This window comes from Schistocerca gregaria, chromosome 1, assembly GCF_023897955.1.
Source record: "Schistocerca gregaria isolate iqSchGreg1 chromosome 1, iqSchGreg1.2, whole genome shotgun sequence".
Taxonomy (NCBI): Eukaryota; Metazoa; Arthropoda; class Insecta; order Orthoptera; family Acrididae; genus Schistocerca; species Schistocerca gregaria.
The window spans coordinates 469157303-469184376 of record NC_064920.1 but is presented as its reverse complement, the minus strand read 5'-3'; the positions used below and the strand labels follow the sequence as shown (position 1 = coordinate 469184376).

Here is a 27074-nt window from a genome sequence, read left to right as displayed (position 1 = left end):
CGATTGGTCCCTCTGCCAGGTGTTTGGGAGGTGTGAACAATCACCTAAGGCAGGTGCACACCTCCTCCCCTGTGAAGGGAGCCCCCAGCTGGAAGGAGTGTGCCATTGGAGGTGCTGGCAATTGTGAGGGATTTTCTGGCAGTGAACCTGTCATATTCATAATCCATGTCTACGAAACATAAACCGAATGAGGCTAATGATTCAAAGATGCTTCCAGCTGCACAATGGTTCTTCGTGGTTTCACGTACTGAAGATAGTCAGTCCTTTGGAAAGCTAAATCTGTTTATTATTTAGAAAGGCATTGATGCAATTGTGGGCTCCGTGAAAACCTGCTCTTGTTTACGGAATGGCACTTCGCTTTTGAAGACTACTTCTGATTCTCAAGCACAACAACTGCTTGCCACCTGACTTCTACATTGCTATCCTGTTCATGTCAAGGCCTATACAAATCTGAATCCTTCCCGTGGTGTTATTTACACTAGGCTAATCGACGGTCTGACCTCTAATCAGGGTGGCAATGCCATCCATCGAGTGATGAGAAAGGTAGATTCCTCCTTAGTAGCCACAGACACTCTTTTTCTTATCTTTGATAGCATGGTGCTTTGGTTCATGATCCAAGCAGGCTATGAAATTACCACAGTTCGATGTGTAGCTACCAGTGTCATCATTTCAAACACACTAGAACATCTTTTCGACACAACCAAATGTATCTCCTGTGGTAGACACGTGCACAAGGGCAATTGTCCACTTCTTTCTCCCTGCTGCAACAACTGCAATGCTGGCCAAGCCGCCTCCTCTCGAGATTGTCCCATGTATCTTGATGAGCGGGCTGTTCAGGAGATATGCGTAAAGGAAAAAGTGCCATAACCGGTCACTTGCAAGTTATTGGCTAGTCAAAAACCCTGCCTGCTCCTGTCTGGCCCTTGTAGTTCTGTTCTTGTTACCTCTTGCTCCAGAAGGACATGGACACACAGACATGTGACCTCAAATTCAGCCCTGAGGTTGTGAAATTGCCCAGTGTCAAGGTAACATCACCATCCTCTCATCCAGCTGTGCAACAAGCCATCAAACTCTAGCCTTAAGGGGTGAAGCCACCAGCTACACAACCAGCAGGTCAGGAAGAACAGAAAGAGTACTCCTGTGAAGATTTCCTATGACCCTCCAGCCAACCAACATTTGAGTCTTCCTCTGCTAACCAGAAAGGCTCAAAGCAGCCCAATAAAGGCAAACGGTCTTCTCCTTCGCTGACTCCATGATATCTTCACCCGACTGTCCTCTGTGTCGCCGTTGCGCATCACCAGCCATTTTTCTGCGTTTGTCTCCATAGACCGACAGCACAAAAAAGCCAAAGCTTCTGTGGACCTCATTGAGCACGATCCTCCTGCTCCTGTGCCCTGTAACAGCGAGTCTTTGCAGGTGGCATCCCTTCATTTTTTTTATCATCATGACTCTCCTTCAATGGAATGTTCACAGCCTTCAATCCCACAAAGAGGATTTATGCCCACTTTTAGGATCGCAGTGTCCCTTTTACCCTACCTGCAGGAAACAAAATTGCATCCTCACAACGACTTTGAGCTTCTGTATTTCTTCCCAGTCCGTTTTGACTTTCCCCTCGAGGCTGGCATTCCATGTCTTGTGGGAGTCATACTGCTCATACGGGAACTGATCTCCTTGACTACCCGTCTTCAAGCTGTTACAGTTCGCCTTTTCCTTCCTCACCTGAGATTTTCCCTTTGTATCATTTATGTCCCTCCATCATTCAATGTCACCAGGGCAGACTTCCTTCCACTTATTGGGCAGCTACCTCACCCATTTCTGCTACACGGTGACTTTAATGTGCATCAGCGCCTTTAGGGTTCTCCCAGAAGCTGTGAGAGAGGTGCCCTATTGGCTGACCTTCTTAATCAACTTACCTTTTCTGCCTTAACACTGGAGCACCCACATTACTTTCCAACTCCTCGCACACCTATTCCCATTTGGACCTATCCGCCTGCACTGACCAGCTTGCCCTTTGTTTCGAGTGATCCATTCTCTCCGACACCTACTTGAGTGACCATTTCCCATGTGCTATCTGTTTGCTGTCTCCTACCCCATGTGAGGCACACCTAAATGGCAGCTTACTAAGGCTGACTGGTGGCTTTACTCCTCCCTTGCAATCTTTGAAGAACAAGATTTCCCCAGTTGTGATGACCTCAGTGAATATCTTACAAACATTACCCTTATCACTGCAGACGTGAGGTATGTCGCGACACAATTCGCTCTGCGTTTTCAACTGTCATCCTAAGATGCGTACACAGTGTCATCACGTTCTTCGGAGTAGCAAAAAAGCCAACTGGATTTCATTCACTAGTTAGTTTAACAGTTACAACCCTTCCTCTGTGTGTGGGCCAACCTCCGATGGCTCTCTGGGACCAAGATCGATTCCCCAATTTCCGGCCTGACAGTAGAAGATGATGTCATTGTGGACCCTATTGCTATCTCCAATACCTTGAGCCACCATTTTGCAGAAATTTTGAGTCTTCCCACTATCACACTGCCTTCCTCCATCGGAAACGAGCGGAGGCGGCTTGGACGATACACTTCTCGTCTCAGAATTGTGATTGCTACAATGCTGCCTTTACTATGGGGGAGCTAGATCTCGCTCTCAGTTCATCCCAATCCTCTGCCCCAGGGCCAGGCACTGTCCACATTCAAATGTTGCAGCACCTTTCTCTTGCGGTCAAGCACTTTCTGCTTAATATGTAGGTTGGAACTTAAATACTGGAGACACTGCTGTGGAGACACTATGCAATGGAATCTGCTATTGTCGCTTTTAGCACACATTGTTGACATACCTACCTTACCTCTGAGCAAATGCGCTCGTCTGTCCCACGTCACTGGCGTGTACACAATCGAGGGAAAAAAAGTCACTTGTGAGTGAGCAGTCTAATGTAATGGTGTCACTATGTTTTTGAAACAGGAACAACGGAGTTGGATCAAGATTGAATGTGCTAGCGGTCGGACAGGACAACAGTGTCATCAAGATCTTCTAGAGGCATGCAGGGAATTGGCATTGCCGTACACAACAGTGGCATGTTGGGTAAAAGCCTTCTGTGAAGGTCGGCAAACTATGGCAGACATGCATCAAGCAGGCCGTCCTAGCATCTCTGAAGAAGTAGTGACACGTCAGTGGACAGTGATTGATGCCATACGATTTGTGAGCTCACCCACAAAAACGGATTGGCGCATATGACTGTGCTTCACATCCTGAAGGAACGCCTGGGCATGCAAAAAATTGGATCACGATGGGTTCCGCATGACTTAACGAAAATGCAGAAATGGATGCACTACGACGCTGCTCAGACGCACTTGGAGTGCTGCGAGTGCGAAGGAGAGGCATTTTTTATGCCGTATTGTAACACTGGATGAGACATGGGCCACATCGTACGGCCAATATTGAAACGTCAATCCAACGAATGGCGTCATTATGCGTCGCTGTGAAAGTTGAAAGTGCATCAGAGCCCCAGTATGGTGAAAGTTAAACTTATGGTGATTCACGTGTATGACTGTGATGGTGTTATCCTAATGCATTATGTTCCTCCACTGTAGACCGTCAGTGCACAGTATTACTGTTTGTTTTTCGAGCAGCACCTGCGACCAGCTTTGTCGAAGAAGCAGCGACACTTTGTGCGCAACCCACCCATCATTTTGCACGGCAATGCACGACCATATAAAGCGCAGTGGCGTCTCTGTTCAGTTGATGGGACTGGGAAGTACTTTACCATCCACCATGCTCCCCGGACTTAAGTCCTTGTGACTTTCGGGAGGACGACGGTTCAATCCTGCATCCGGCCATCCTGATTTAGGTTTTCCTTGATTTCCCTAAATCGTTCTAGGCAAATGCCGGGATGGTTCCTTTGAAAGGGCACGGCCGACTTCCTTCCCCGTCCTTCCCTAATCCAATGAGACCGATGACCTCGCTGTCTGGTCTTCTCCCCGAAACAACCCAACCCTTATGACTTTGATTTGATTCCAAAGGTGAAGGAACCACTTCGTGGCATTTGCTTCAGAACTGTTCCAGAGATTCGATAGTCAGTAGACTGCTTCATTCACACCATCAACAGAACAGGCTCTGCTAATGGTATACTATGCCTTCCACATCGCTGGTAACAGGTTCTACACAACGCTGGTGACTACTTTGAAGGATAGTAACGGGTGCAAATATGTAACTCTTTTGTATCAGTTGTGAATAAATAGTTGCCACTATTTAAGTTACAACCCTCATACATACAACTGCATCTGGGCAGAAGGCATGTTTTTCAGGCGCTGGCATGAAACCACCATCATACCCATACCTAAGCCCGGTAAGGACGAACACCTTATTTCTAGCTACTGCCCCATTTCTCTCACCAGCTGTGTTTGCAAGGTGATGGAACGTATGGTTCATGTCCGGCTGGTATGGTGGCTCGAGTCTCGTAATTTAATAGTAACTACACCGTGTGGATTTTGAGTGTGCTGTTCTGCAGTTTACTATCTCGTCACATTGTCCGCCCATATCACGTATGGTTTACTGCAGCAATCCCAGACTCTGGCTGTATTTTTTGATTTGGAGAAGGCAAACAAAGCCTGCTGGAGTACTCGTATCCTCTATACCCGCTACACTTGGGGCTTCCGTGGCCATCTGCTCCGTTTCCTTCAGGATTTTTTAAAAGAAAGAGTTTTCAAGTTGCATATGGGTTCTGCCTTGTCAGAAACCTTGATCCAGGAGAACGGTGTGCCTCAGGATTCCATCCTGAGCGTCGTCCTCTTTGCTATTGACATTAACCCTATAATGGTCTGTCTCCTGCCTGGCATATCCGGTTTCCTTTTTGTTGATGATTTTGCTGTCCACTGCAGTTCTCCACGGACCTGTCTCACTGAGTGGCATCTTTACAAATGTCTTGATCATCTTTACTCCTGGAGCATCAACAATGGCTTTTGTTTTCGCACAGGCAAAACCATCTGCCTGACGTTTTGGTGGCACACTTGATATCTCCCACCGTCTTTACAGCTTGGTCCTGTTGCTCTTCTGTTCATTTAAACTACGAAATTTGTGGAGCTCGTGCTGGATGGGAAACTTCCATGTGTTTTACCTGGCAGCTCGCTGTAAGCAGTCCCTCAATATCCTATGTGTCCTCAATGGTACTTCCTGGGGTGCAGGTCTAACCACCCTCCTCCATTTTACCAGTCCCTTTTCCGTTGAAAACAAGACTATGAGTGCTTAATTTATGTGTCTGCACGTCTGTCTCTCTTATGTCTACCTAGAAGGGCTATAAACAAGGTAGACTGGGAAATTTTCACCTCTGCTGTCACTGTTGAATCTCCCCCACATGGTACCATCAATGTGTTAGTTGAGCAGGTCACTAGAACGATCATTTCTGCAGTGGAAAACAGAATCCCTTGTTCTTTAGGGTCCCCCCCCCCTCCCCCCCCCCCCCCCCCCCCAGCAAAAGTCAGTACCTTGGTGGTCGCCGGAAATCACCGAGGCCATGAAAGAGCGTTGGCTAGCTCTACAGCGACATTAGCAGCACCCTTCCATAGAGCACCTAATAGCTTTTAAAAAGCTCCATGCCTGTGTTCAACAGCTTATAAAAAGACGGAAAGAGGCATGTTGGGAGAGGCACGTGTCGAGCATTGGGTGCCATACGTCACCGTCCCAAGGCTGGATGAAGATCAGACATGTTTGTGGGTACCAGACCCCAACAGATCTCCCTGGCACAAACATCAGTGGCATGTTATCTACTGATGCAAATGCAATTGCTGAGCACTTTGCTGAACGCTATGCTTGAGCCTCTGTGTGAGAGAATTATCCCATAGAATTTCAAACCCTCAAATGGTGGATGGAAAGGAAAGCCCTCTCGTCCACTGAACACACAGTCAACCATATAATGCTCAATTTATGGAGTGGTATCTCCTCAGTGTCCTTGCACATTGCCCCAACACAGCTCCTGGGCCAGATCGGATCCACAGTCAGATGATCAAACATGTCTCGTCCGACTACAAGCGACCTCTCCTCGTCATCTTCAACCAGATCTGATATCATGGGGTCTTTCCATCGCAATGGCGGGAGAACACCATCATTCCAGTGCTCAAACCTGGTTAAAACCCACTTGATGTGGATAGCTGTTGGCCCATCAGCCTCACCAATGTTCTTGGTAAGCTGTTAGAACATATGGTAAGTTGGCGGTTGTGTTGGGTCCTGGAGTCACATGGTCTACTGGCTCTATGCCAGTACGGTTTCCACCAGGGTCACTCTGCCGTTGATAATTTAGTTTCCCTCGAGTCTGCCATCCAAACAGCCTTTTCCAGATGCCAACACCAGGTTGCCGTCTTTGTGGATCTACGAAAAGCTTACAACACAACCTGGCAACGTCATATCCTTGCCACATTATATGAGTGGGGTCTCCGGGGCCCGCTCCCGATTTTTATCATAAATTTCCTATTGCTCTTTACTTTCCATGTCAAAGTTGGTGCCTGTAGCCCATGGCTTCCAGTTTTCAGTCACGAAGTCATGTGTCATGCAATTCTGTCAGCATTGTACCATCCAGAACCAGAACTTTACCGTAATGACGATCCACTCACTGTAGTGGAGACATACCGATTCTGAGGACTGATATTTGATGCCCGATTGATGTGGCTTTCCCATCTTCGTCAGCTGAAGCGGATGCGCTGGCAGCACCTCAATGGCCTCCACTGCCTGAGCAACACCAACTGGAGTGCAGATCGCCCAACGCTGATCTACAGAGCCTATGTTCAATCCCACCTTGACTATGGGAGTCTGGTTTATGGTTCGGTGGCGCCCTCAGCATTGTGTTTACTTGGCCCAGTTCACCACTGTGGCATTCGACTGGCAACAGGAGCTTTCAGGACAAGTCCAGTGACTAGCATCCTAGTGGAGGCTGGAGCCCCTCCATTGAAGGTTAGGCGTGCACAAGTGCTCGCTAGTTATGTTACACACATGTATAGTTCTCCTGAGCGTTCGTATTACTGTCTCCTTTTCCCATCCACGGTAGTTCATTTCCCGCACTGGGGGCCCAGGTCAGGGCTTAAGATTGCGGTTCACGTCCAATCTCTTCTATCTGAAGTGGAGTCCTTGCCTTTACTACCTATACTCGAGGTACATTCATGTACACCTCCTTGGTGTACACCTAGGCTGAAGCTTTGCTTGGACCTTTCACATGGCCCTAAGAACTTAGTTATCGCCGCAGCTCTCTGATGTCACTTCTCTCGATTCTTGACATGTACCGGGACCATGTAGTGGTTTACACTGATGGCTCAATGGCTGATGGTCACGTTGGCTTCATGTATGTTCATGGAGAACATATTAAACACCACTCGTTGTCAGATGGGTGCAGTGTTTCACTGCAGAGCAGGCAGCCAGTTCTCGTGCTCTTAAACGCATCCGCTCATGCCCTGGCGAGTTGTTTCTTCTCTGTACTGACTCCTTGAGTAGCCTATAAGCTATTGACCAGTGCTACCCTCACCTTCCTTTGGTAGTGACCATCCAGGAGTCCATCTATGCCCAGGAATGGTCCAGTCATTCCATGATGTTTGTGTGAACTCCAATCCATATTGGAATCCCAGAAAATGATCTTGCCGACAAGATATCCAAACGGGCTACACGGAAACCGCTTCTGCAGATCGGCAACCGTGTAACTGACCTATGATCATTATTATTCCACAAAGTTCTTCAGCTTTTCGTTACGGAATGGTATAATCTCAGTAAGCATAACAAACTGCGTGCTCTTAAGGAGACTATGAATGTGTGGAAGATCTCCATGAGGGGCTCTTGCAGGGTCTCTGTGGTTCTCTGCCAGCTCCGCATTGGCCATACGTGGCAAACACATGGCTACCTCCTCCATCACAAGGACCCACTTCGGTGTCACTGCAGCTCACACAGCTCACATAGCTCACATATGACTGTTGTCCATATCTTACTGGACTGACCATTTTTAACTGCTCTGCGGTGGATTTTTAATCTTCCCAGCACCCTACCTTCAGTATTCGGTGACAATGCCTCAACAGCAGATTTAGTTTTACATTTTATTCATGAGGGAGGGTTTTTATCATGTGGGGTGGGCATTTAGCCTTCTCTCTGAGGTCCCCACCCTCTCTCCATTTTAACCCTGTCGCACTTTGTATCATTTGTTTGTCTTGGTGGTCGTCTTTTCCCTACATATGTTCATCTCGCCTTATCTTTTCGGGGTGGACATTTTAATGTGTTGCAGAGTGGCTGACTCCTCCTCTTTTTTATTGTGAACAGCTAGCCCAGACCATATGCTCTATGCTTTTAATACCTTCTTCTACTTTTCCTTGTGGTGTATGTTTTCCCAGTTTTTTTTACTTTTTCTTCCTTTTATTTTGTGTTCATTCCATTCGTTTTCTTTTTAGGTGTGGTGTTGGGTGTTTTTGTACTTTGAGCCTTACTTGCGTCAGGAAAAAGGGACTGACGACCCTGTAGTTTGGTCCCTTTATACCCCAAACCAACCAAGCAACCACTATTGTGGGAACCATTTGGCCACCGGTGCCTTTTCGGTATCGGTTTCCAGCACACTGCTCAGTATTTACAGCCAAGCTCTTTGCCCTGTATCTGGCCACAGAGTACATCCAGTGACACAGGCTTTTCAATTGTGTCCTCTGCTCAGCACCCTTCAAAGTCTCTGTGTACTGTCTGCTGTCCATCTCTTAGTGCAACAGGCCCAGGGAAACTGTCACTTGCTCACTCTTGATGGGACCACTGTAATGCTTATTTGGGTGCTTGGCCATGTCAGTCTGCCATGAAATAAAGCTGCTGATGGTGCTGCCAAGGCTGCAGTCCTTGTACCTCAGCCCACTAGTTCCTATATTCCCTCCGATGATCTCTGTGTTGCCATCTGTCACTTTGTCATTGCCATTGCTCCTCCCTTTGTGGCAATAAGTGCCAGGTAATGAAGCCTCTCCCAGCAGCTTGGACGACCTCCTCTCGGCCCTTCTGCCTGACCAAATGTCCATTTTTTTAAGTGTTTACGTTCCTGTTTGGGTTTGTCATCTGATTTATCAGCTGTTTTAGCAATGACGTGCGGGCTGTCGACCGCATTTTACTTTTTAACCGCCGTAGTGATATGGTGAAGGCCATTTAATTTTTAGTTCTGAACCTCTGTTTCTGTATTGTGTCTTTTGTAGCCCTTTCTCCGCGTCGCTGTTTTTAGCTGTCATCTCTTATGTCACTTGGGATTGATGTATAGTCACTTTTTACTCCTCTCTGTCTTCGTGTTCTATAGTTTTGACTTGGGCGCGTATGACCCCAGTTCATTATACGCCCTAAAACCAAACAAAACAAAACAAACATAAGAGAATGCAGGTGATCCCATTGTCAGTATGTGGCTAAAACATGTGATGGTGGGCCAGCAGTTTTATACGAGAAACACAGGCGGAGGGAGCATGACATGCCACTGGAATGTGGATGACATCACAACCCTAGGCACTGACACTTCAGTAGCCAACAGTAACACACCATCATCTACATCTACATCCATACTCCGCAATCCATCATATGGTGTGTGGTGGAGGGTACCTCGTACCACAACTAGCATCTTCTCTCCCTGTTCCATTCCCAAACAGAACGAGGGAAAAATGACTGCCTATATGCCTCTGTAAGAGACCTAATCTCTTTTATCTTATCTTTGTGGTCTTTCCGCGAAATGTAAGTTGGCGGCAGTAAAATTGTACTGCAGTCAGCCTCAAATGCTGGTTCTCTAAATTTCCTCAGTAGCGATTCATGAAAAGAACGCCTCCTTTCCTCTAGAGACTCCCACCCAACTTCCTGAAGCATTTCTGTAACACTCACATGATGATCAAACCTACCAGTGACAAATCTAGCAGCCTGCCTCTGAATTGCTTCAATGTCCTCCCTCAATCCGACCTGTTAGGGATCCCAGACTCTCGAGCAGTACTCAAGAATAGGTCGTATTAGTGTTTTATAAGCGGTCTCCTTTACAGATGAACCACATCTTCCCAAAATTCTAGGAATGAACCGAAGACGACTATCTGCCTTCCCCACAACTGCCATTACATGCTTGTCCCACTTCATATTGCTCTGCAATGTTACACCCAAATATTTAATCGACGTGACTGTGTCAAGCGCTACACTGCTAATGGAGTATTCAAACATTACGGGATTCTTTTTCCTATTCATCTGCATTAATTTACATTTACCTATATTTAAGAGTTACCTGCCATTCTTTACACCAAACACAAATCCTGTCCAAGTCATCTTGTATCCTCCTACAGTCACTCAACGACGACACCTTCCCTTACACCACAGCTTCATTAGCAAACAGCTGCACATTGCTATCCACCCTATCCAAAAGATCATTTATGTAGATAGAAAACAACAGCGGACCTACCACTCTTCCCTGGGGCACTCCCGATGATACCCTCACCTCCGATGAACACTCACCATCAAGGACAACGTACTGGGTTCTATTACTTAAGAAGAGAGGTGGTGGCAGAGAGCATAATAATTATGCAAAGGACCTGATGCTTGGTCTGGTGGATTATCGGGTCAACTGTGGTGGGCAAATTGAACAATCTGACATTAGACAGGGTTGGCTGCGACAGTTGCTTAAAAGTGAGAATTGGCAGTACGAAAACCATCCACGGCATTTTGGGCTTCGATGTCTGTGTGAAAACACAATTTCTGGATTGGGGCTAATTGGCAGTGAAGAAGGAGTATGTTGTGGTGAGGGTCAGAGATGAATCCCATAGTTATAGCATGATGATAACAGATCCCAGAATTGCAGGTGATGGGCTACTGTGTCCAGTAAAGATGGTAAAGGACTGAAAGGAGAAACCAGATGTTTATGACGAGTTATCAAATTAAACTGAGAACCATATAGAAAAACATGAAATTTTTTGAACACATATACAATAGGAAGGGCTTCTTTTTCTATCTGTGAGTAGTGCTGATGCACCTGATTCAGTTTTGGAAGTGTATGCAATAGTGCACTCAAAAACGTTGGCGTATTAATGTCCAGGAATGGTCCCAAGGCCATATTGGGAGGCATCTGTGGCCAAAACAAGATATTGGCCTGGTTGGAAGGTAACCAAGCAAGATGCTGAGTGTAATTTTGACTTTAATAGGGTAAAAACATGCTTGCAGGTGGCCAACCATTGAAAAGGAACATCTTACATAAGAGAGCATGAACTGGCTGGGCCAATGTGGCTGCTGCAGGAAGAAGTTTATAGTAGTACGCAAGCTTTCTGAGAAAGATTTGCAGCTCTTTCACGTTGGTAGGACGTGGCAAAGTTTTGATGGCATCGACATGTTTGCATAAAGATTTGACGCCAGTATGGGAAACTTCAAAACCAAGATAGATATAGATGGCTGAAAAAATTGTGATTTGTCCAACATACATTTCAAACGGTAACCTGTTCCATCATACACAAGGCACAAAGATTTCAGAATTGTTTTTTCTGTTGAGAAATCTGAGACCACAGTATCGTCCAGATATTTAGTGCATCCCGGGACTGAGGCCTTGAGCTGCTCTAAAAATCAGAAAATGGCAGGGGCGCTAGCCAAACTGAATAGCAGATGCTGGTATTGATGTAACTCAAAGGGGGTTTTCACTCAGAGAACATGTTTGGAATCTTCATCCAGAGACAGTTGTAAGTAGACTTCTGACAAGTCTATTTTGGAAAAATATTGGCCTCCCAGAAAGATGTGCTAAGAGTTCATCCGGATGGGGCAAGGGAAGGGATGTGTATCATTAACAGATTGTGAATTTACAGACACTTTAAAACTGCCACAGATTGAAGGTTGCCATTAGATTTTTTGACAGTTACCAGAGGAATAGACCATTCACTAGATGAGACAGGTATGATAACACTCAAAAATCTAAGTTGATATAGTTCCAGTTTGATTTGCTTCCCTAAAGCTACTGGGACTGGTCAGGTATGAAAAATATGGGTATGTGCTGTCAGTTTCATTGTGATGTGAACCTTGGAATCGGTAGCTTGCCCTAAACTTTCCAAAAGCAGGGAGGAATATTCCGAACAGAATACGTCCAGTTGTTGTTGCGGAACTTGATGCGATACCAGATGCACTTCACCAGTAAAGAGAACCCAGAAATCTTGGTGTCTAACCCAAATAGTTTTTCAGTGTTGGGATGATCTAATACTTGAAAAGTCAAAGGCCGAACAACTGCTTTGTACACTACAAAAGTAGAAAACTGTCCAATGTGTGTATTTGTTATTTGTTGTAATCCACTAGCGAAAGAGATATAGGAGACAAAGGGACAATGCTGGTGATCTGTAACTCACCAACCAATGAGATACAGGGGACTATATTGGTGATCCAAGAGCCTCATAGGTTTGAAAATTTAATAAAGTAACTGTTGCACTCATGCCCACTTGCATTTTTAACATCTTTAACATTTACTTCACTTTAGAGTTGTTTGGGACTACCATCATTTGGGAAACACTGTTCACATCCATGTTCGTGAGCTCCACACAGGCACGATATGTCCATTTCTTTTACAGTGGTTGCACATCACCCAGTTCTTTGGGCATGCTGCCTGCTCCTGTTGAACAAAACAATAAAGGCACAATGGAAGAGGAGAGTGCGACCCCTGTTGTGATGCTGATTGCTGCTGCTACTGCTGCTGCTGCTGTTGCTGCTGCTGTTTAGCACAGTGCTTCCCTATTCTGTGTGGAGCCCTGGTTGCACGGTTGCAACATTTTCTTTCCCCTATGAGCTAACGATGGTGGCCAAGGAGGAAAGGAAGAAATGGCAGCTATTTAACACAATGCTTATATCATATTTCCTGATGCTGTAGATACTTCAAAATAGTAAGCAATTTTCAGAACATCTATGAGATAGAATTTCCACATTGTAAAACACACTCACGAACTTCCCTATCATGATCGAGGCACGTTGTAGCATCACAATCCATCGAATCAGCATATGAGTCCCAGTGGAATGCGATGACAAACTGGCAATGATGGCTAAGCGCATGGTAGGACTCAGTGCGAGCAGCAGTAATGTGAATATGTTTGCAACGACAATTAGTGAGCAACTGACACATTTCCTCAAAAGAGAGACTGGCAGTTTCCTGAAGAGGAGCTAGCTGACAAAAGGTAATAAGCAAGTGGAGAAATCCATGACAAAAATAAAGTGTTATACAAATTGGGGTTGATGACTCTGAAGCTTAAAAATTTTGGCGAAGGCATTTTTCATATGCGTCACAATCTCCCCCAGAATCATACAGAAGAAGTGGTAGGGGCTATGTCGATGGATGTGGAACCAGTTGATCAATGAAGCTGCCAAATAGCTTAGTGCCAGCCTGCTGCTGGCTATTTTTCAGCAAGAGGTTGAAAAACTTCTTCTAACGATGTGTTGGCTGTGTATTGAAACAAAGAAACAAAGCACCTGGAGTAGAATGGTGCACTCATTGCCAAGTATGTTGTAACGTTGTACAGACACAAAATCAAAAGTAACACCAACTACATATTATTCTGCTTCCACATGAAGCACTCTACAATTAAACTAAATTAAATAAAGAGCAGTGCAAAGTCTCATAACTATAGAACACAACACCGGTATATAGTCATGTAGGTGAGCTCGCAGTAAGCAATTAAACATAAGTGAAGTAGAGGGCCTGGCAAGCCAGGCGTATATTGGGTCTCTCTAGGCTGGGTGTGGTGGTACTTGCATCCCTCGCTGTTTCATTATGTGCCCACACATTATAGGCTTACGTCAAAGGTCTTTTTGCCAAAACCTCAATATGTATGGCAGTCATTTTGTTGTGTCTTTTTGCGATGCAACATCTCCTCTATATCGTATCAAGAGTAGCAATCTTTCTTTTTCTTAATAATGTTGTTATTCCATCCTGAATCAGGCAGTCATGTGTGCAGTCTCTCTCTTCGTACATTGTTGAAATTCCTACCTGGAGTTGCCATTGTTTGACAACTGATACTTTATATGACAGTTTTGTCGACCAGTACTTATCTTCATGAGGCAAAACGTGTAACGCTACGGATAGACATACAAAGCGTGACTCAGGAATAAAGGTACATGTTTTGAGGGGTGACAGTATTAGTGATTCTGAACAAAAAACTTGATATGGATGTATGCCATATTCTGAATGGCTTCAGAGATAGAACACATTTAATATCACTTTTGTATGTTTTTTTGAATAACTCAAAAACTGCACCCTCCAGTGAAAACATGCCACAATACAAAATTAGACTATATTAAATTTCCTCCAGAAAAGGTCCTATTCATCTTTTTTCCTAGAACTAATGGTTTGTACAAAGAGAGCGCAAGAATGTTGAAAAACTCGCTCCACGTGTATGCGCTGTAGCTTATAGTTTTTGTAGGCCAATGCGAGGTAGTTTCCCTACTTGATAGACAACAAGTGTCCCATATCTAACTGGTCGTCTCAACTTGCTCTACACTATTGTGGTACATTGTAAACAGTGGCAATATCTTATAGTACAGAAAATAAATAACAATGAATATTAAATGTGTTCTATCTCTGGAACCATTTGGAGTAGGGCATTAAGTCCATATGAAGCTCTTTATTCAGTGTCACTAATACTATCACCCCTTAAAGCATGTACCTTTCCTCCTGACTCACCATGTATAAAAATCAAAGTTGAACAAATTCCTTTGTCAGGAAGGCGGGAGGGATAGGTTGTTAAAAAGAAAAGCAGATCACTCAGATCCCAGGACGACAGGGACACATCGGCATAGAGAATGAGGGTAGATGAAGATCTTTGTTGCAAAAGCTAGAAAGTGCTTCACTTTCACTTTTATGTGAGTCTGTTGACAACACTACATATTATACTTCGTGAACGTATCTTCTGGCCAGCAATTCTGTCACATGATTTGTTAATTTTCTCAGTTGAATTTTCTTTGATGCAGTTGATACACTGTAGAACTGTCACGAGAGTGGTTTATTGAGAGAATACTGTAAATTGATTAGTTTCATTCATATGAATGTTTTGGCAGATATTGAACCATCTAAATTTTAAACAGTTATAAGAGGCACAAGTGTTAATTGGATAGATTTAAAAAATCTACTCACCGAGATGTGGCAGAACACACACATAAAGAAAATTATAATTAGGCAAAATTTTGGAGACAGTGGCTCCTTCTTCAGGCAGAAAGGTTGAAGGAGAAGGAAAATAACCAGAGATGTCTAGGAAAAGGGGTGGATTTCAGAAAAATCACTTAGAATCACGTGTCAGGAGATACAGGATGGGATGAGAAGAAAAAAACTGTTGGGGTCAGCATTGGACAAGATTTGAAAACTTTAGAGGTCAAAGGTGGAAGACAGGGTAATATGCAAGACAGAGATTACTGCTTAAACATCATGCATGAGTTATTAAGAGTGGAAAGTTCAGTGCACCATACGTAACAGACTTGGGAGGAGACCAGTGAAAAATAGACGGGTAAGACAATGAAATATGCAGACAACTAAAACGGAGTGAAGAAAAGAGTAGTTACTGTGAAGAAATGCCAAGACAGAAAAATGTAAATTAAGGCCAGATGGGTTGCGAGAACCAAAAACATGTTGTAGTGCTTGTTCCCAACTGGGGAGTTCTGACGAACTGGTGTCTGGGGGAAGAATCTAGACAGTGCATGAGGTGAAACAAGCATCGAAGTCACAGGTATCGTTTCGTAGAGCATGCTCTACAGCAGGATATCGAATGTGGCCAGTGTACACTCTCTTTATGTCCATTCATCCTAATTAATAATTTGATGGTAGTCATGCCAATGTAAAAGGCTGAACAGTGTTTACGTAACAGCTGGTATATGACATGTCACTTCATAGGTGGCTCTCCCTTTCAAGGTATATGTTTTGTCAGTTACAGGGCTGGAACAGGTTGTGGGAAGAAGGTGCACAGAGCAAGTCTTACAGCGGGGACGGACACAGGGTAGGAGCCATAGGGTAGGGAGGTGGGTGCAGAAGGAGAATAGGGTCTGACAAAGATATTGCGGAGATTGGGAGGGCGAAGAAAATCTATTCTAGGTGTGGTGGGCAAAATCTCAGACAGAATGAATCTCATTTCAGGGCATGATTTTGGAAGTCGCGGCTTTGTCGAAGTAGCTGACCAGGGTAATACTGAGTGACCGTGGTGTGCTCCAAAGCTGTTTTTTGGAGGGTTCAGCAGTACCAGTATTGGGAAATCTGCTTTTTGAACTAGGCTGGTGGGGTAATTATGTCCAGTGAAGGCTACTGTGTCAAGAGTCTGCATCCGAACAAATATGTTTGCTTCGAATGCCATGACTATATGGGAAGAAATGTTTGACATTGAAAGGATGGCAAGTGTCAAAATCTAACTACTGTTGTTTGTTAGTAGGTATAATGTGGACAGAAGTGTGTAGCTGTCCTTCATTGAGGATGAAATCAACATCAAAAAAGTGACACAGGATTCAGACCAGTTGAAATTTAATTGGAAGAAGGTAGTTAGAGATCCCAGGAATTTCAACAGGTCAGGCTAACCATGAGTCCATATGGTAAAGATGTCATCATTGTATCTAAACCAAACCAGGGACTGAAGACTTATAGATCCCAGGAAAGCCCCTCCAAGTGACCCATGGTGTAGGAAGAAGCCGGCTTTGTTCCCAAGGTCGTACCTGTAATCTGTCGATATGTTTATCCTCAAAGGTGAAGTAGTTATTTGTAAGTAAAAATTGATTAAGGTGAGTAGGAAGGAAGTCATAGGTTTGGAATTAGGTGAGTGCTGAGTGAGGAAATGTTCAGCAGCAGACAGATCATGTACATTGGGGGTGTTGTTATAGAGGGAGGTGGCATGAATGATGACAAGCAAGGTGTACAGTGAGAATGGGATGCTTGTGGATTTCAGAGGATCTAGGAAATGGTTGGTATAATTAATATAGGAGGAAAGTCTTTGTACTATGGGTTGCAGGTGCTTATCAATTAAGGCAGACATACTTTCGGTAGGTGCTTTGATGCCAGCTACTATAGGATGGCCAGGATGATTAAGTTTGTGGTTCTTAGGAAGAAGTCAATGGGTGGGGGTGCGTGGTGTGTGAGAAGTTCTATGTATTGAGGTATTAGTACTTGTGAAGGGCCTGAGTTTGTAAGGAGGGACTGCAGGACAGGTGAAACCATGACACTGTTTCGTAAATATTTTGATCTGCATCACTGACTTTTGGAGCAGTAGCTTATTTGATGATGGCTATGATAGGACCTGGAGAAAAAACCTTGCTAATTTACACAGCTGTAATTACTGTTCTATCATTGTCACCATTCTTTGTGTTTTCTTTTCTTTTGTCTTTTTTGGTCTTCCAAAACTGCAAGATTGATATAAAGTTGTTTCATATCGTTCTACTCTGACATTCTATCTGAAAATATCTTTAACTTCCATGTATATCACTTAGGTATGTGCAGTTATTGTGCAAATTATGGCAGTAATAACATTCCTCTTGCAAAGGATGAAATCTTATCTCTGTAACAGAAATCAGAGGGTATCATTAACAGGCTGCATCTTGTACATATTACTAACCTGAGAATTGCGAACAGTACAGTGTGAAGTGGCAAAGGGATTGTTATTGGGTGCACTCTTGTTTCTGACCTATATAAATGATCTTCCAATGAATTTAAAGGGCACCTCCAAAACATTAATGTTTGCTGACGAAGCAAGCTTTCTCAACCATAGTAGATGCAGATTGGGTGATAGCTGAATAGCCCACAACAGGTTGACAGCTAACAGTTTAAATCTTAATCGCATAAAGGCTCATAATATGTAATTTCAGACAAGTGATAATGACCTTTTATCACCAGAAGTAAACATTAAGGTCATACACTGAATGAAGCACAGCATGTGATATTCCTTGGGGGCTAGCTGGATTACGAGTTAAAAGGAAGTCAACATATGAATAAACTAATCAAGAAGCTCAGTTCAGTGTTTCATACCATCAGAAATGTCTCCCATTGTGTTGACCAATAGACATATTTTCACCCTCTATTGTCTTGTGCTTCTGGGGCTGTACACACCTTAGGTAAATACAGTATTTCTTTAACAGAAGATAGTAACAATATTATGTTAAGTAGACAAGTGTACATCCTGCAGAAGCCTTTTAAGGATCTTGGAATTTTTGCCCTCTCTACCCAATGTAGTTACTTCCTAATGGGTTTTGTTACTGATAATATAAACCAGTTTCTTCTGAACTGTGATGTATACAGTCACAATACGGGACACAGAAACAACTTTCATGCAAGGTCAGAATGGAGTAATGGTACTTTGGCAGTAAGATATCATGTTCCTTTCGAAAGTGAAGCAAGAAATTGGAAAACCTTTCCTGTTCAAAAGAAAATTGAGAATGTACCTAATAAGCCACTCTTTCTACTAATTATCTGAATATCTAAAGCCAAGGATTTAAAATTTCTGTGAGCTACATCACAGGTAGCAATGTTTGTTGTGAAATTGTGTGATAAGTACTAATGTACTATAAATAGCAGTAAATTGTAATAAAGCAAATATTAAGTTACTAATGGTAGATAAAAAGCAGCTGTATAACAAAAAAATGAGGATATAGCAGTTGTGGTTCTTACTAAGTTACTCAGTTAAATTTAGATAGCATGAGCATGAAAAACATCAAACAGTGTTTTGATGTTAATATGCTATACAGATTAAGTTTCTATGATGTCTTTGTCTCTTATTGATGTATACACAACTTGTTCTATGTCCTTGAAAGTTCTTCTTACTGATGGGATCAGCAGGACAGGCATCCATGAATGAATGAATGGATGGATGAACTGTAGTTAATTTGACTTTCTTAATTTAGGTATCTATTATTCTTTGTTTACAGGGATGCATCCAAGCCCATAAATGTACTGACAGGTATTGATTATTGGTTGGACAATCTGATGTGCAATGTCCCTGAACTTGTAATGTGTTATCATTTGGATGGCATTGTACAGAAATATGAACTGATAAAAACAGAAGACCTTCCACACCTAGAAAATTCCAAATTTTCACCAAAAGTGATTAGGGATGTAGCACAAAATATCCTTTCATTTCTAAAATCAAATGCAACAAAAGCTGGACACACATACTGGCTGTTCAAAGGTACATTACTTGTGACTATCACTTTCAATCTGCTATGCCATTTGTGTATATGTAAATTATATGTAATAAAACATATTTTGCAGGAAAGGATGCTGACATAGTAAAATTATATGATTTGACCTCATTGTGTTCAGAGGTTACAGATGAAAAAGGACAGAATCCATTTACCATTCCTGTGGCTATGTTGTTATACAGGCAGGTAACATATGCCAAGTTTGATGCATTATGCAGTAGAATGTATACTTAATGTTGTTCTTTTTTATTTTTTTATGCAGGTACCAAAGAAGATATTCTAAGAAATAACTGTATCAAATAATGAATATCAATCAGTAGAATTCTTTTATTTTTATGAGATCTCATTGAAGATTTCACTGAATAGATACTTTAATGTCACAACAAGAAAAAAGTTAATCTAATGACTATTTTGATTGACAAGTGTCATTTGTGCTTAATCTTTTGTAGTAGTTACTGAAAAACGTACTTACAAAAGTCGGTAAACTTTATGCCTCTTGGATTTCAAAAGCAGAAATGTAGTGCTCATGCAGCTGCTGATTGAAAGCTGCCTATATAGTCTTATTGATTATATTTTTATTTAAACTGCATGCCAGCAATTTTGATCAGATAGTTCATTGATGTCAGTAGATAGCATGTTTCATTGCTTGTCATTGGAAGATTTCATAACTTTGGTATTTCAGTTCCTTGCTTCACACCATTTTCATTTGAAAGGGCTGAAAACTTATTATTGCGTCTTGCAGCATTTTTTTCTCGACCACTGTTGTCACTGTAGAGGAAAAAAAGTTAGTTTGCTGGCAGTTGGGTATATGAGAGTACATAATTCTTTAGGTGTGAAAGTAGGTATTCATGTGAGAGAGGCTTTGCAAGTAACACATCTCTTGTAAACAGTGCTGAGAGTCACCTTGCCATCAGTGTCCAAGAGTGAGGCAAGACCTTAGGTAGTCGTGCTCTGCGAGTTTAGACTTTTCATATAGATGCCAACCTCCATCACTCAAGAGCTGCTTGCTGTTGCTCTCAGACAAGAAAAACTATACCAGCATTGTCAGAAGAGCAGAGAGTACTCTGACAGTGCTGAGCATCCGCTTTGCAGCCCAGATTTGTGCCATCTTTCACAGTTTGTACACTACCACTTCTTGGTAATATAGTTTTCCATTCTCATGCACACATTAAATAAAAGTACCAATGAAATGCTTGTTTTGAGCCATAATGTGTGATCTTAGCATGTTTCTGAGCGAAGAAATTGTCCGTTTTACCTACCAAACATGAGCAATTACCCTATTTCGAAATTTCAAGACTTGAACAATGCTATGCAGCAAATAAAATGTAAAAATGTCATAGACATGTTATACAGAATTAACAAACGAAAATAAATTTAAAAAAAGGTCACTAAAGAGACTCAATATGCCAGGTTAAAGTGAAAACGTATATGAAAGACTAGCGCGAACCCACTACGCCACATGGACACTCGAACAGACTGCTCCATAAATGTGTACTGGCATTGTCAAGGCAGTTGAGACTACTCTCGCAATGGATATCCACTGTAAGTGAATGTTAGCAAAAAAAAGTGATGAATAAAGCTGCCAAGACATGGACTCAGGATGAAGTTACACATTTAATTAGTTTGTATAATGAAAGGCCAACGTTACATAGTGTACAGTTACTTGATTACAGGAACTGAGATGATGATAAGTTTTTTGGCTGAAATGACTGCACTTTGTAACACCTCCACAGAAGAAATTTACCAGAATATCCACTATTCAAGGAAACAGGAAAAGAAGTTTTATAACATAATTTAATTAACATAGAGAAACATGTGAAGTTATGTTTGAAAGTAATCATTTTGGAACTTGGAAAAGTGCCATTTAACTTCAAGTAATAGAGCTTGTAATGAGTCTTATTATTATTATTATTATTATTATTATTATTATTATTATTTTCTTGTTCTTTTCTTTTTATACATACAAGATATATATAAAATAATAAGTTATTTTGTACCATGGGGAAGGTTGTTAACAACTTGTAATAAGGGAGTGACACATTCAGTCCACTTGGTATGTTTACAAGGTATATGAGTCCTCAAAAACCTGTTGAATTCCTTAAACACCCTTTCTATAGAGGATGCTTCGGGATGAAATTTGGGTACTAAAAAGTGTTTGATTTTGTTGGAATCTACAAACTCTTTCCATTTACTCCAACAAAATATGTCTTCTTTTGACATGACTTCTGGTTTTTGTACTCTTGCAAAATAATCCTCTTTAATTCATCTTATTATTGAACTGGCTGTAAAATTCTGTGCAGCATACAATTTTATGTATTTTGTGAAAATATCATGCAGGCTTACTATATATTTTACTCCCCCTTTACCTCTGGGATAGTGTCTAGCCACATCCAACTATACCTTTTCTAGAGATTTCGTAGCTGCAATAGGATGTAGTTCTATCTGTTAGGAGATGTTTGAATGTTAGGTTTCTGGCAAACATACACTTTTTTACTATCTGTCTAATGTTGGGCAAATAACTATATTTATGTATTTTACTGAGCATTTTGCTGTGCCATAATGGCCCCCAGCATTGTATGTGTATAAAATAAAATCACCCACATATTCCTCTGGCAAACACATGCACCATTGTTCTAGTCTGGAAGGGTTTCTATGGAACGGAACACCTTTGTGAATAGTGAAAAATATTTTTAACTTTTCATCACTGTTATGTGTAAGTTTTGCTCTTACCTTACTCCAGCTTGTGTCTTCCTGCTGTAATTGCTCCATGTGTTTGTTTACACAAGTGGACATAGTATGGTTGAAATATTTTGTCCTCCATCAGCATAGTTCTTATTTAACCTTCCTGCTCTAAAAGTTTGTTGAATTCCTCTAAGCCTTATGGTAGTCAAGAAAGAGCATCAGTGATTATGTTTTGATTTCCTTTTATGCATACTATTCCAAAATCGAATTCTTGAAGATACATACACCACCTGGCTATCCGTTGGTGTAGCAATTTACAAGTTAACAAAAACAATAGGGACTGATGGTCAGAGTATACTTTTGTGTGTTTACCCCATAGAAAATATTCAAACTTTTTAAAGGACCAAATTACAGCCAAACCCTCCAATCCCGTGACTGAACAGGAACATTCAGTTTTGGATAAGATGTGACTGGTGAAACTAATTAGTTTAGGGATGAGATTTCTCTCTTCTTCCTCCATTTGAAAAAGGACCTTGAGAATATGAGTCAGTGCATAAACAAAAATCTTTCTTCATGTCTGGTTGAGATTAAATATTTGCATTTAGTAAGGCTGGCTGGATGTTCTCGAAATTGGTTTGACATTGCTTGTCCCATAACCAAGGTCCGTTGTTCTGGAGAAGATTGAGCAAAGCACCACTGTTCATAAGTTGATTAGGGATAAATTTCCTGAAAATGACACTAGGCCAAAGTAGGCCTTTAATTGTCTCTTGTTTTGAGGAATGAGGCAATTCCAAATGGCATCAATTTTTTAAGGATCTTTCAGTATACCTTCTGAAGAGATTATGTCTACTAAAGAAAAATTTTACCTTTTCTTGTCCGAAATTAGATTTCTTGAGATTTGCTGTTACTCCATATTCAGAAAAGCGGCTCAGTACTTGGTCAATTAATCTTAAGCATTCTACCCAAGTGGGTGTAGTGACTAAAAGGTCATGAGATGTTCAATCAAAACGATGATATGCTTGAAATTCGTAGCTGCTCCGCCCCCCCCCCCCCCCCCCCCCCACACACACACACATATGAAGATGGTATTCTTCCAATTTTAGTCATGTAGCTTTATTTTCCAATATGAAGACTGAAGTCGATTATAGTAAGAAATTTAGCATTATGAAATTTCATAAGCTCTTTCTCTAAATTGTCTGGACGTGTTCAGACTGGTACAATCATCTTGTTAATGTTACTTGCATTGAGGACGAAGCACACCTTGCCATCTGGCTTACTCATGACCAAAATAGGATTACAATACGGGGAAAATGATGGTAGTATTATACCCCATTCAAGCAACCTGGTAATCTCATTTCTTACTGCTTCCCTCTTTGTCCATGGTATAGGGTATGAGGTAGAACGTAAAGTTTCATGAGGATACACTTCTATTCTGTACACAAAATCCTTAATAATACCTGGTCTTTTTTCAAATACATGTATATAAGCAAGTATCAATTCCCTTAGTTCTGCTTGTTGTTCTTGATATAAGCACTTTGATTCTCTTGCCATTGTGCTTATTGTGTAGACATTTACTTCTGCTGCCAACTGTTCATTATTGTACGTGTTGACAAATACAACTACGGAATTAACCAATTGAATTTCAAAGTCATGTGTAACTTCAGTTTTACATCTATTAGTACTTCCTCTGATTAGGTCTATTACAAATAATTGGTTATTCACAGTGAAATGACATTGGCCTTTTCCTATATCGGTTTGTAGTTGGTTTGTCCTAAATGTGTACATACCAGTTAAACAATCAACTATTAATTTTTCTACTATCAAAAAATTGCATCCTACAGAAAACTCTCCTAATTGTATGGGAATTAAGACTTGTATATTGACTCCTTTCGATTTCTGACCAGTAGCAGTTAGTACCTTGCAGTTTTGGATTGGTAGTGTGGGTATATGCCTACATTTCTTCAATTTTTGCAGGAATCCTTGTGACATCAAATTAGTTGTAGCATCTGTGTCAAGCACAATGGGTACATCAAGAGCCAATATTTTGGCTTTGATAGTAGCTTGTACCTCTCTCTCTGTCAGGTTTTTGTGCGTGCCCTCATTACCTTGGTACAGAAATCTCTCACACCACTACCATGATCATATTTGGTAAAGCAAGTGGCGATCAAGCTTGTGCCTCCACTCTCCTCCAGAGTCACAGAATGGGGGCCTATTGTGACCAATTCAAGTTTTCTGGTGTTGCGGTGGCATTGGTCTCTGGGTTAGGCGTAATTTCTTCTATGTGGACTGTTGGTGTTTGTTTACACCAATTAGTATCCTGTGAGGCTCTTGACTGAAATTCTCTTTGCCTCTCCACATTATTCAGCACATCTGTCTTACTTTGCTGGCTGAATTCTGCTGGCTGATTATTGCCGATAGCTTGTGTCAGTACATATGATACAGGCTGGCCATATGCTACTCGCCCATTCTAGTTGTTTTTGGTAAATGTTTGCCCATTTCTTTTATATCTGCCTTTGAATTTATGTCTTTCTCCATTGCCATTGTGATTACCGTTACCATTACCACAGGTCTGTGTGGGCTAAGGTTGCCATCCATGTTCTACTACGAATTCGTTGTTTACTTGTTGGTCTGTAAATCTCTGTGACACTATTAGCACATTAACAGGCTTGGGTTTTACTGGTCTCTCTTCATATATCAAATCTATTGAGTCCAGTACGGATAGAAAGTATTTGGTGTCGTGGCCCGGAATGGTAATGAGTTTTTCCCTAGTGTGGACAAGAAGATGGGTCTTTAAAATTTTTTGCGTATCTACTTGAGATACTGGGTTCGTTCAGTATCTGGTTTTATTCAAATATTTTTCAAAATAGCCCCTTAAGCTTCCATACTTGCTATTTGAACGGAGCTGGGTTGAATATTTCATGTCTGAGCCTCTCTTGCATGGCCTTAGACCAATACTTATCCAGAAATGCTCTGTCAAACTGTTCATAATAGTGGCAACGTTCCGCCATGTCTGTAGCCCATAGCAAAAAGTCACCCTGTCTCTACCTAACAACAAATTGTAATTTTCTGGGCTTCAATCCAGGTATGAGGTAAAACATTTTGAAATGCTCTAATAAAGACTATAGGGCATGTTCTTTTCCCTTCAGAGGTAAATATTGGGAATTGCCAATGTATAAGTAATCAATCATCTGCAAGTAATGTTGACAATACGCCATGCTGTCAGTAACAGGCATGTCTTGTTCGCTTGCGGCCAAGTGCATGGCAACTGCACTTGCTCGACAGGATCAGCTGCCGACAAGTGTTGTTGCATTGTGCAGCCTTCGCTATTTTCCTTCGATTGGCTATCCCCATATGTGGGTAACCGGTGAAGATATCTAACTTCTCTAAAAGCATGGTATTTGTTTTCTTTCATATATTGTTTTGAAATTTCAGTAGTTTCAGAAACACTACATCATAACCTTTCCTCTGCTTCCTTTATACCCAAATCTATTTTAGCTAGACGTTGACTTTCTTTCTCTTTTAGAGATTCTTCTACAGTATCTACATAAATTTTGCATTCTGACACTACCTATTCAGCTAGGGTGCTGCACTTATCCAGCATCCTGGCTTCAGCCTTTTCAGTTATTTCCTTTACATCTGCACATAGCTTATCTCTCTGTTTTTTGGCAAATTCTAACTCTAAACTTAACTAGTCTACTCTTAGACTCAACTTGTGTATTTCTGTATGTAGATTTTTGCATACATCTTGCAGCTCGCTGACTGCATTCATCACATTTTTTACTGACACATCCACTTGGGATTGTGTCTCCTGAATGTGAGAATATGCTTCACTAAGGTTTGGAAGTTACTTGCAAGTTGTTCCTGTTTATAGTACGGATGTTACTTTTTCTGTTAATGTATTTATACTGCGGGACATGTTGGTAATTATTTCTTGTTTTAGCTGTTTACAGAGCTCTGTGAGCTTCTCGGATAACTGGTCAGATGATTCATTGCATATAGTTTTTCTCACCTCACTGAACTGTTGACGAATACTGTTCTTGAAGCCATTAAATGCCTGATTTTGCTGTGTAAACTGTTGTGTTATTAGTTGCATGAGTTTTGTCAAATTGTGTGTCTCGCTAGTATTTGAATTGCTCTTATGAACTATTTCCTGAACTTGCGTTCACGCCATTGTGAGCAAATAATCAAATGAATTTCCGCTGTCGATCGCTCCAGTTTCACTATTTGAAAAAATGTTTCCCATTGAGAACTGAGAAAGTGTTTCATTGATTGCCATAAAAGTGACATCATGATTAGTTGTATCACCAATGTCATCTTTTTTTTAACAGTGGGACATCAACCTAGTTGTTTTGGGTAGCCATTGGCCAATTCACGAGTTGGCGCTTTACTTGCAACTGTTACCAAACTTGGATTTCTGACATGTTGGCATATTGCATTTTTTAATGAGTTTTCAACAATTGCCATTTCCTTTGACTCCACTGTGAACAGTGTTTAACAAAATTATGAAAAAGAAAGTTTCAAACATGAAATTTGGTTTGTATCGATACTTTTCAATTAAAGCAGTTTTATGTGCATATTCATTAATGAATCTGATTATTCTCTGAGACAATGTTAGAGAATTTGAATTAATTAGTTTGCACTTTAATGTTGACTTTATACAGATTTTCGTCTTTCTTATAGAAATGAACTTTCCATAAATACATTAATTGGAAGGAAAAGAGATTGTCTACCGCAAGACAGACGGGACCATGTGCAGCCATATAAGCATACAGATGTTTTCAAATTATTAGACTAAATACATTTTTTCCAAAACTTTACATTTATTACACATTCACATCCACATACAGGTTATATTTGTACATTCAATACTATGTATGCATGCCTTTGTTCTTAATCAACATTTTTATCTTGGTTAGCATTGTTTTTATTAACTTTTCCCATGTCATTTTAATATCATTGTCATGGTACCAGATTTGCTCTTATGAGATCTTATTTGATGGTTATTGTAAATTTCCTTATCCTCTGTTTCAAAATAGCCCGTAAATTTTCAATTGGGTTCATAACAGGGCTATTCCGTGGCTAGGTCAACACTTTCAGTTGCTTTTCTTCCAAATACTTGGAAACACTTGTGGCAAGGTGCACATCATGTATAAAAATGGCAACTTTATTAGGAAACCACTCATTTATTTTGGGGAAAGTTCCTTTTCAAGGATTTCATTATATTGTTCTTGCCACATTGTTCCTTTAACAATGTGTAATTTGTCAGGAGATTTCACGG

General features: G+C 41.4%; 1 protein-coding gene across 1 annotated transcript in view; it reads left to right on the top strand.

Moving 5' to 3' along the window:
* The window catches only part of LOC126352984 (erythroid differentiation-related factor 1), a 224218-nt gene that overhangs the window by 43882 nt on the left and 153262 nt on the right, over window positions 1–27074 (top strand). Inside the window, exons 7-8 of the mRNA XM_050002728.1 lie at window positions 18842–19101; window positions 19185–19296. Coding sequence (XP_049858685.1) covers window positions 18842–19101; window positions 19185–19296 — 372 coding nt within the window. The remainder of the gene's footprint in view (window positions 1–18841; window positions 19102–19184; window positions 19297–27074) is intronic.